The sequence below is a fragment of the Thamnophis elegans genome, chromosome 7 (assembly GCF_009769535.1).
Source record: "Thamnophis elegans isolate rThaEle1 chromosome 7, rThaEle1.pri, whole genome shotgun sequence".
In the NCBI taxonomy this organism is placed as follows: domain Eukaryota; kingdom Metazoa; phylum Chordata; class Lepidosauria; order Squamata; family Colubridae; genus Thamnophis; species Thamnophis elegans.
The window spans coordinates 26,299,502-26,310,756 of record NC_045547.1 but is presented as its reverse complement, the minus strand read 5'-3'; the positions used below and the strand labels follow the sequence as shown (position 1 = coordinate 26,310,756).

General features: G+C 35.9%; 1 protein-coding gene across 1 annotated transcript; it reads right to left on the bottom strand.

The window, feature by feature from the left end:
- Window positions 1-421: 421 nt before the first annotated feature.
- Window positions 422-10,683, bottom strand: LOC116511111 (ankyrin repeat and BTB/POZ domain-containing protein BTBD11-like). The gene is given in 7 exon segments (XM_032220929.1): window positions 422-1,554; window positions 5,150-5,263; window positions 5,697-5,765; window positions 7,801-7,882; window positions 8,985-9,027; window positions 9,030-9,086; window positions 10,616-10,683. Coding segments are annotated over 6 exon segments (549 nt in total). The 5' UTR covers window positions 9,061-9,086; window positions 10,616-10,683; the 3' UTR covers window positions 422-1,344.
- Window positions 10,684-11,255: the final 572 nt, after the last annotated feature.

Here is an 11,255-nt window from a genome sequence, read left to right as displayed (position 1 = left end):
CTAGTGTACCTGCAGTCCACAAAATAACAGCTGATCCAATCAACATTGTTGAGTTTGTGTGGCACTTATTAAAGTTGTCTTAAAAATATTTATCACTGAATAATCCAAGACCTGGTACAGGCTCTGTAAGCATATAGTTGACTCATTCTGAATTTATGGCAAGAAATCACTCTATAGCATATATTTAATATATAATTAAAATAAATCATCTTGATCATAACCTCTGCCTAGTAACAAAATACCATCCTTTCCCTTAATAAAGACCCAGGATTTAACTTTCATATATAACTAGAAATCTTCATCTTTAAAACTCTATTCTGTGGGAACTGTGTGCATCCAGAAAATAAACCCTGAAATTATATAACTTCACAAATGGAATTGACAGTGAACTAACATTGCATTGTCATTTTTTCTTGGAAAAATTAAGCACAAACATAACATTTCACAAGTACCATTACCATGCAAATGCATGTTGAATTTCATTGCTGTTTTAAGTCCCAAACCACAGCTAGCATGCAGATTTTCCCCCTACCCCAAATATTAAATTCTTGGTAATTGCACCTCTTTGGTGTAATCAGAACATTTGGGCAAGATTATATCAGTTTTAAAGAAAGCATATGAACTGAACCATTTTCATATATATGTTTGCACAGTGCATGTTTCAGCAATAAAAACAAAAGAATAACCAAACTTAACATATTACATTCAATTTTAAATATATCTTTTGGAGAAAACAATTTAGAGCCATCCAATTTATTTAGGAACCATTTTAAAAAAAAAACCCACCACTAACAAGTTGTGAAAATACATTTTCACATTTTTAACAGTCTTATCATTTTTTTAAATTTTGCTAATATGCAAGTAATCCAGTCCTATATTTCTTATATGTGTAATACAATGGACTTTGAAAGTGGGAAGTATTACAGGGCTCCTCCCAAACAAGAAAATAACAAACAGAACAGAACATTGTGTAATAAAAACCTGATGTGTTGGTTTTGTCAAAAAATTGTTCCATGGCATTCTTGTTTTTTTCAGGGCTTCTGCTCTTTACCAGCACTTAGCCCATCTTCTGCTGGCGTTAGCTACACAACAGCACTTCTGCATCCAGAATGTGAACAACATTCACAGGACACCAATGCGCCCTTGTAGTTCCAAAAATGTTCAGGAGTCACTTGTACCACAACATCTTGCCCAAAAGAAGATTCAAGTAAGTGGCAGCACCTTTGGCCCATAACCGCAATGTAATATTCCAGTAGGAAAAGAATTATATATTTGCTCAAGATAATACAACAGCAATATTTCACGTGCAGCGTCTCTGATGAAACTTCAAACACTTCCAGAACTTTATACAATGGAGCCTTTTGAGGATGATAAATGAATCGACTGGATCCGTGTTGCCAACGTCCTCTGTAAATCTTGTAGAACATTTTGGCCGGGTGAATCTCCATTTTTGTCATACAGCAACTGTTTGAAAGCTTCGTTTTCAATTAAGACCATCATATTTTTTAGAAAGTAACCCTCACAAAAAGAAGCTAGTTCTGTGACTCCAAGAAACTGAAGGTGGATAATGAAGGGTAGGAAGAGAAAAAGAAACATAAATAAATATACAAATTTATACAGCAATTGCTCACTGAAGCTAATTCTTCAGTCCACAGTGCTTTAGACTTATTCAATAGTATCCAATATCTCTTGGCAATCTAAGGTAGAATTACATGGATAATACTGTCTATGTGAGAAACATCTCACTTAGAACAAACGTTGAATTTAATCTGCCCTCCTGATACTAATTTACCAGGGGAGGGGGGGAAGCATTTTTATCTTTCCTTCTTGGTATTAAATACTTCTGACAGGGGAAAAATTATTCTGAGGATTTAAGAAGTCCCAATACAGTAATGATAATTTGGACCAAGTTTGTGTCCAATTGATTTTGTCTGTTAAACCCAAAATCTGATAGACTAGGATTTAGTTGTATTAACAATATCTAATGTTTGTCTCTTGTTATATGGAACATTAAAGGGCTGGTTTTCTTCCTAAAATTGAACAGAACTGATTTTTTTTTAAAAAGGCTTAATGAAAAAATCTGGAAATGGCTTTGGACACAGCAATAAGAATTGTATTGTAGATTGACTCACAAATGTGTGGAACTAACTAATGGGAAATATGAAAAAGGATGCTTTCTGAATTATGAAGTGAAAGAAATAATGGATAAGAAAAATATGTAAGACAATGATACCTCAAAAAGTGAAGCTGGATGATACTGTACTGATGGATAAATGTACATGGAATACTTGTGACATTACAGCAATGTGTCCTTTGGGGAATGCATGTATGCATATTATTGTATGCAAACAGCGTCATGCTGAAGGCTTAGATCCAAACTATTTATGATCGTTATTAAGAAAACTACGTGATCCAGTCATTTTGCTGTAGTGATTAAGGTAGCAGATTAGAAACCAGAGACGGTGAGTTCTAGTACTGCCTTAGGCACAAACCCAATTGGGTGACTTGGGCAGGTCACTTCCTCTCAGCCCTATAAAGCAGCTAAGTACAAAACCACTTCTGAAATGTGGCCAAGAAAACTGCAAGGTCTAGTACACCATCAAAGGCACCAAATAATATTAATAATGTACTGAAACTAGTATACCAGGAAGGCTGAAGATACCAAACTGATCTACAATAAAGACCAAATGAAGAACATAAAAGAGGCATGAGAAGACAAAGCATTACATGGCCAGTACATTAAAAAAGGCAGGGAGAACAGATAATAATAAGACCTAGCAATGGTTAAAAGCAGAAAAGTTGAAGAAAGAGATAGATGAGCTAATTCTGGTGGCATAAGACCAAACCTTAAGGACAAATGCATAGAGTGCCAGAATTTAGAAGACAGCAACAGATATCAAGTGCTGCCTTTGCAAAAAAAGCTGATGTAACAGTGGGCTGCCTGTTGTAGACAGCTACTGCAAGATCATACCGACTGACAGCAAACAATGGCATGACCGAGTAGCAGCAAAAGGATTGGAAGATCTGCAAGAAATACCATTTGCCTGAAAACAAGAACTGGTGGGACTGTAAAATAGCAATAATAATAGAAAATGAAGAAGCTGAAGTGCTGAATTCAAACAGAGGCACCTGCCATATAACACTTCAGACATAATTGTCAATAAGAAAGACAAAAAAGGCTTTGTTGCATCATTTGGATAGTGGACATGACAGTACCTGAAGCAAGAAGAAGAAAAGAGAAAAAACTGGAGAAGATAACAAAGTACAAAAAAACTGCAAACAGAATTAGAACAATTGTGGCAGAGGAAAGCAAAGGTAAAAAGCAAAGGCACCCAAAGCACCATCAATAATGATAGTCACTTTGGATGCAATCCCAAAACAACTGGAGCACCATTTGAACATCATGGGCATTGGACAAATTCACCATCAAGTACGGTAGTTGTAAAAGGCAGCTTTGCTTGGAACAGCTTACAGCCTGGGACAATACCTCTAATATCTGCCTATCCCAGGTCTTTGGAAATGATTCAATAGCTAGATAAAAATGCCAAATCCAGTCTGAACATCTGACTGACTGTGTAATAAACAACAATGAGGACGATGATGATGATGAAATGATGCAATGAAAGCACAGACCTGTTTAACAGAGAAAATGGACAACTGCAACTTAAAATATAGTAAATAGTGTTTCATCAAAAATCTATATAGCTTTCATTTTGCAGAAACTGTACTAAAGCAGGGAAGATGGAAAAACATTAAGATGAATATTGCTAGAAAAATAATGGGTAATATCTCGTCTGTTTGGTCTAAGCAACTGGAAATATCTGTATAGAAGTATATGTTCCTGCCAAACTGTTTTATATGTAAATGAAATAAGAGGGTCTCAGGGAAAAAAGAAAATAGCTATAGCGCTTAGACTTATACACAACTTCATAGTGCTTTACAGCCCTCTCTAAATATAAATGGGTTACTGAAGAAGACCTATGGAATTAATGAATAGCAAATTAAATCAAACTGACAAACTGATAAACAGTACCCTTATATGATTGATCAAAATGGGCAACTCTTTTCATTAGAAATACTGCCATAGTATTAGTGGGTCAATGCTATCTTGTTATCTGCCCAGAATCTTATCCTTTTTATTTATTACTTTTTTGTGGTAAATTTCTATTAAACACGGTCTGTAATTTTAGCACCACTGTTATTTTTCGTGCTGCTGATTGTCTCTGCATGTAAATACCTAAAGTTATGAATGGTTTATGTCTCTTCTCTTCCTTATTTTTAATTGATTTTTTTTTAAAAAAATCACTTGTGAAATTACTTACTTTTTCAAAGAAGCAGGGACTGTTTTTCTAGTCACATACTTGAAAACTAAAAGAGAGAGGAAATGGCCCTATAGAATTCCTTTTATCATCTTTTGTTCCTGCTCTTTGCTGGAAGGCAAGGCATCTGTTTTATAGGTTGGGGTTAGGAGGCCACCAGGTAGAGCCATTCTCCAAGGAGGGCAGGTGGTGGCAGTGATAAACTATGACAGGCTGGTAGAAGGTGGGCCTCAAGGTCCTCTGAGAGATGGGCTTTGAAATTACATCCCTTCGCTCTATACATTCAACTCTGCCACTGCTATATCCAAAAAAGAATAGTGCAATGGATATGTATGTAGGTAGGCATATTGTTTGTTCGCCAATTTTAGTGGTTTTCTTTTTTAATGCAATCATAACTGAAAAAAGCGAGCAGCAGTTTTCCCTGCATAGAATACTAATCCTAACCCTAACCCTATCCCCTGACTGCATTTCTTCAGGATTAAACGGGCTAAATTCCCATATGGATTATGATATACACGATATTAATAGCCATGTCATATACAGCTAGAGTGAGCCAAGTCCTACTGCTATTCATTACAATTTCAGTACTCTTCCCTCCCTATTTGTGTAGGTCCCAGTATAGTTATGAACTGCACAGAAGAATGCCTTTGGGAAGGATGGGAAGAATTTTACAACTGGACCTGGCTTATTTTAATGGCACAGGAAGATGCAAAAATTAGGCCAGGATTGCAACAATTAGATCTTGACACCTGTCCAAGGACATGTTCTACTGGGGATGGGGCATGGATACATGTACCAACGAATATATATGAGCAACAATATTGGATTACCTTGGCATGATTATAAATATCCACACAATTTTCTGTGCTGATACTTTTGGCACAGATGATCTCACAGTGACGTTGCAATGCTTCAAGTTGGAAAAATTTAGCAGCAGATAGAAGCTGAAAAATGAGGAAAAGGGTTATTACAGGTTTTGGAACAGTGATCATTTTTGTGGGCACCAAAAGGAATATTTCTTTTTATCTCTTGGTCCGTCTTTCTAATAGTAGCTAATGAAACTGAAAATTATGGGTGCTGTCTTATTCCTTTTTTTTCTTTTCCTCCAAAGTTACCAGGTGATTGCATACTTTTACAGCACTTTACAAATGAAAAAAAATCCATGGGTCAAACAAATCTACATGTAAGGAAGATTTTTATTAATTTATTTATCACATTTACACAGACACCCATCTCATCAAAAGCAATTCCAGGCAGCTGAATAAATTCAGTTAATTTATCATTGATGTCACCTCCAAATATTTTCATTCAGCCAAATCTAGTAATTTAGTACACTTGTAATAATAATAACAGTTTTCAGTATAAGATGCTTCTCACCTCCATAACTTCATTGTTTTTAATGAGAAGTGACTCTGAACCACCACAGTAGAGATACTGCATAATAAGCTGAAACAAAAAACAACAATCAATTAATTACAAAATACATTTGTTTCTGAAGTTCTTGAAAACTAAGGGAAAAGTGATAAATCAATGTTATTCCAAAATAGAAAACAGAAAAGAATGAAATAGTCTTAATACATTTTAGGATATATTGAAAAGATAATCCTTAACTCTTTATGCCTGGGGAGTAGTTCTTATTTCTGTTATTTTTACCCAAGGATCTTGATAAAGGAAACCTACTGGCTATAAAGCTATAGAATAACAACTAATTTCTCTCCTAAGAGAGCTCATATTCTCTATTTAGCAGCAGTTTTGTGGGAAGAGTTTCAATATACAAAAGTAGGGCAAGGAAAAAATTCACTATAGTACACAAATGCAACACAAGGGATGCTGTCACCTGGTAAATCTCTGCCAGTCATAATCCTATGAAAGGCAAGCTAAACCGGGCAACTTTTCTTAGCATACTTCTTTCAGAATAATCAAGGAACACTTAATTATTCACACTTCTGAAACCTCAGTATGAGAAAATTAAAAAAGAAATGTGTAATACCAGTAATTGAAGGAGCTCCCTTCTGAAATAAAATGTTCATTGATGGATGTATGATTGCTAAAGGCAGTAAAACAAATTTAAAAAGCAAAATATAAAAACTAAAAACATAAATTGAAATAAACACTAGAAGTAGCATAAAACCAATTAACAATTAAAAGTCTATGAAAGAGTTGCATTTTTATATGGTTTGAACTACTGACTGAGTGAGAACCAAATGGAGCTTATGAGAGAAGGCACGAAAGCAACATGGAAAAAGGCAGAAGGTACCTTCAGAAGAGCCTCTCTTGGGTTTCAGATATATTCCTGATGGGAGAGATACTCCCCCTGCCCCCAGATACTTAAGAAATTCCTGAAAAGCATTTATGGTGGCCAGACGAAGAGTGCAGTTCTAGTCTTGCCTTAAGCATGAAACAATGGCTGGGTGACTTTGGGTTAGTCACTCTCTCTCAGCCTAACCCACCTCACAGGGTGGTTTTTGTGGGGGAAATAGGATGAAAAAGAAATAGAAAATAGGACGAAAAAGGGGTATGTACAGTGGTGGGATTCAAATATTTTCACTGCAGTTCTGTGGGCGTGGCTTGGTGGGTGGGACGTGCTTGGTGGGCATAGCTGGGGAAGGTTACTGCAAAATCCCCATTCCCTCCCGATCAGCTGGGACTCGGGAGGCAGAGAATAGATGGGGGCGTGGTGAGGTCAGAGGCGGTATTTACCAGTTCTCTGAACTACTCAAAATTTCCGCTACCGGTTCTCCAGACTGGTCAGAACCTGCTGAATACCCTCTCTGGTATTGTGTAACTTGAATTATAGGTAGTCCGTGACTTCCAACCATTCATTTAGTGACCATTCAAATTACAACGCCACTGAAAAAAGTGACTTTTTACCATTTTTCATACTTAAAGCATCCCCATTGTCACATGATTAAAAAAATTCTGATGCTTAGCAACTGGTTCATATTTGTGATGGTTGCAGTGTCCTGGGGTCATGTGATCACCTTTTGTAACTTTCTAATAAGCAAAGTCATGGGGAAGCCAGATTCACTTAAGAACCATGTTACTAATTTAACAAGTGCAGTGACTCACTTCACCACTGAGGCAAGAAAGGTCATAAAATGGGGCAAAATTCACTTAACAAATACCTTACTTAGCAACGTAAATCTCAATTGTGGTTGTAAGTCAAGGACCACCTCTATTTACAAAATAATTAAGGTCTGATAAAAGTCAACAAGCAAATAAAACTACTGTTCTAACTGACCTCAGAATTCAAACTTTGCTAATAATTCCACTTTTTAAGCCTCATTCCTACATAAATGTTACAATATTTAATTCAGGCCACATAAAAGTAGATCAATGCCATTCATATGCAGTTTGATTCCAGCGAATAGTAAAGCTGAAATGTTGCTATTAGAAAACAGTGATTACAGTCCATATTTCAGGAATTTTCTCTGGTTCTACTTATTAGTATACAGAGATTTCTTGAGACATTCCACCTTACCTGGAAAATGGGATACTTCACGTAGCTGATCTCAATGAAAGTGCTATCAGAGGGAGGTTTGCTGGACAACAAGGCTTTAAACCTACAGAGAAACATCCAATACATTTGCTATTTCAAAACAATTTGTAATGTGTAAATTTGTTTAAAAAATACACCAACCATGAAGCAAAGGGGAAAAAAGATTTGGGGTAAAAAACTAGCATTTGCATTAGCAAAAAGTTCACACATAAGGACCAATACTTATCCATTGAAGACTCATATATTCCACTTTTTTTAAATACAGAAAATATATGCTCCAGGATCAGTTCAGTAGCAGCCAAAACTATGAACTGCTAAGTTCAGAATGCCAGATCACAAGTCTGTACTAGCCAGCCTTGTTCAAATAATCAGTTTTTGTGCTGAGTAAAAATTCTGGAAGCTTATTTTGAAGGCAGAAGGCTTGGGAAGGCCAAATTAGATATTAAGTAGTATCTAATTTCTTCACTTCCATCATCCTTTTTAAGGAGAAGGTAGCCAAGAACTGAAGTGTTTCAGAGAAGGGTAGGATAATAGTAATTATCAATAGGTTCTTGAAGTCATCTCAAGTGCTTTCAGCAACAGCCAACCAACCATTCCTGCTTCAGAAAAGAAAACACCTTGGCAAAGAGAAAATTTATGTTTGGCTCCCAATACCTTATATTCAGTTGTGGAAATGACAGGAATTGCTGGAGCACTGTCCAGAAAAGTCTACCTTATTCAGCTCCAAAGCTAGTAGAAAAACTAGTGTCTAATCATACATACCACAATGGCTCTAGATTCATAATGGCAAGCAACTTTCTCTAACTTTAATCTGCAGATGTATCATAATATTGACCCTTAGTGTAAGACTTTAGCATTACAGCAGAAACATATTTTGGCTGCTGAACATAGTTTCCCTAAGAAGACTACCAAACTCTTGATTGATCTGTATTGTTTCTCCTTATGTTTTGATGTGCCTTTCTCAATTCTATCTATTCTTTCTCAATCTATTCTCTAACTAGTCACATTATTGCAGTGAGATATGCAGTAATCAGTGGCAATTTCTTCAGCCAATGAAGAAATATAATTTTAATTGCAAATTCCTCTTGGGTCACCTATACATCTGCCTGCCTTTTGTGATCCAAATACCAAAATTAAGTTTATGCCATATTCATATGTATAAATACCTAGGAGATGCAGTAAATAGTAATACTCTATGAGCATAAAATGGCCTCCTTCCACAAGGAATGTAACATCTGACATCTCTTTATTGTTGAGGAAATGAGGATCTGAAATGACAAAAGACAACAGATCAAATTTTAAAAAAATCACCTCCCAAACAAAAAAGCAAACAAAAGCAAAACAAAACAAGAGGAAACACTTTAAGTGGAATAAATTAAAACATTAAAATATATTTGATCTTCATTATAAAAGATCGTAATTTAAGATGAATAGACCTTTGAAGGTTTTTTTATTAAATTTTTTTTTTAAAAGCTTTTACAAATATTTACCTGCCATCCCCCCCTCCCCACCCGAACCAACCCCCGCCAACCTTCCCCCCCCAACTTCCCAGACAAATACAGGGTATAAATCTTAACAAAGATGTTCTAAAATAAACTTAAGTTAGTATCATCTTTCATTTGAGCTTTAATTCCTCTTTTGTTAGGCTAACTCTAAACAGATTATATCGTTCCTCGCTTTTTCAGTCATGGAATTTCTTACTCCCGTATTTATTTTGAATATAGTCAATCCATCTCCTCCACTCCAGTTTATGTTTCTCATTTGAGTGGTCCTTAAAATATGCTGATATTTTAGCCATCTCTGCTAAGTTTGTTACTTTTAATGTCCATTCTTGAATAGTAGGCAAATCTTCCTTCTTCCAGTATTGAAGTTATTTTGATGAACGTAGAACAGGCCAGTGGTGGGATTCAAATTTTTTTACTACTGGTTCTGAGGGTGTGGCTTTGTGGGCATGGCAGGGAAAAGATACTATAAAATCTCCATTCCCACTCTACTCCAGGGGAAGGATACTGCCAAGCATCCAAATTTTGATTACATAACCATGGGGATGCTGCAACAGTCATAATTGTGAAACAACCATAAGTCACTTTTTCAGTGCTGTTCTGAATGGTCATTCAACAAATGGTGGTCAATCAATGACTATCTATACATTGCAGAAATTGAACTAATGCAGATGAAATTTCCAAGCTGCACCTCTTCAAACATGCAAATATTTTGCTTGTTACTTATTAAAGTACTCTAAAGGGGAAGGTGGCTACTAAACACTGATACAATTGCCAGTAATATCACTGTTGTGAATGCAAGTTCTTCTAAACAGAGTGAATCGTGTGTTTTAGTTTGATCCCTGGGAGAAAAATGGTCATAATTCATTATTAAAGTCTGCATACCCATATTCCAATCTGGAAAATTGGTAAAATAAATGACTGGCATTTGATTGGGAAATAGAAAGGAAAAATAGTAACGTTGAGCTTTCCATGGTTTTAATGAATGGTATATATATATTGCTGCTTTTATCTGCTGACTGTATTTTTGTTTTGTATTTGAATTTAGGGTGGTTATACATTTTTTGCATTATTTATATTCTTTATTTTATAATTATTCTAATTGTTGTGAGCCACCTAGGGTCACAAATGTGAGATGGGCCAGCTATACAAATTGAATAAATAAATAATAACTTTGGCCTTGATTAGGATATTCTATGATCTTTTCTGATTTTGGATTACATAAAAAGTCTACCAAGGCTAAATGTCTACATATCTTTTAAATGGAAACCAAAGATCTCACGCAGCATACTTACCTAAACGAGATGTTTGTTTGCGCTTGATTTCAGTAAGCTTGGGAATAGGATAAGGTCCATAGCAATGAGTGAAATGACAGCCAGCTGTTGACTAATCACTTCATTCTGAAACAAAAGAAAATGCAGTAAAATAAAAGTTCCTTCACTCAAATGTTTTATGGCTCTTGAGGATCTAAAATGTGAGCAGATATTGTCTTTACTTTCCTTGAGCAATTCCTCGACTGCATTAGAAGCTGATAATCAAACATTGTGGAGATATCCTACATCAGTGGTTCTCAACATCTTCTTTACAACAGACTCCCTTTAAATACCTTTTGTGGCCATGGATCATGGACCATGGCCATAGACCACCAAGGCTTCAAACTAAATCAAGCCTTCGCAGGCCCTCTGTGATGACATTGCCACCCCCCGGGTGGACCACAAGTGAGGACCACCACTACAGGTAATTATGGTTCTCATCAGACAGAATGATACTCTGATAAAACCACATAATGCAAACCTGTTTTTATGCCTTTCAGCTGAAATAAGAGGAAAATTAAGTCAACTTCACAGCTCAATAAAACTGCAAATGTATATTTTCTGGCAACTCTAGTAAAAATAGGATTAAAAACATATATCCATGCATCAGGCACCGGAGGCT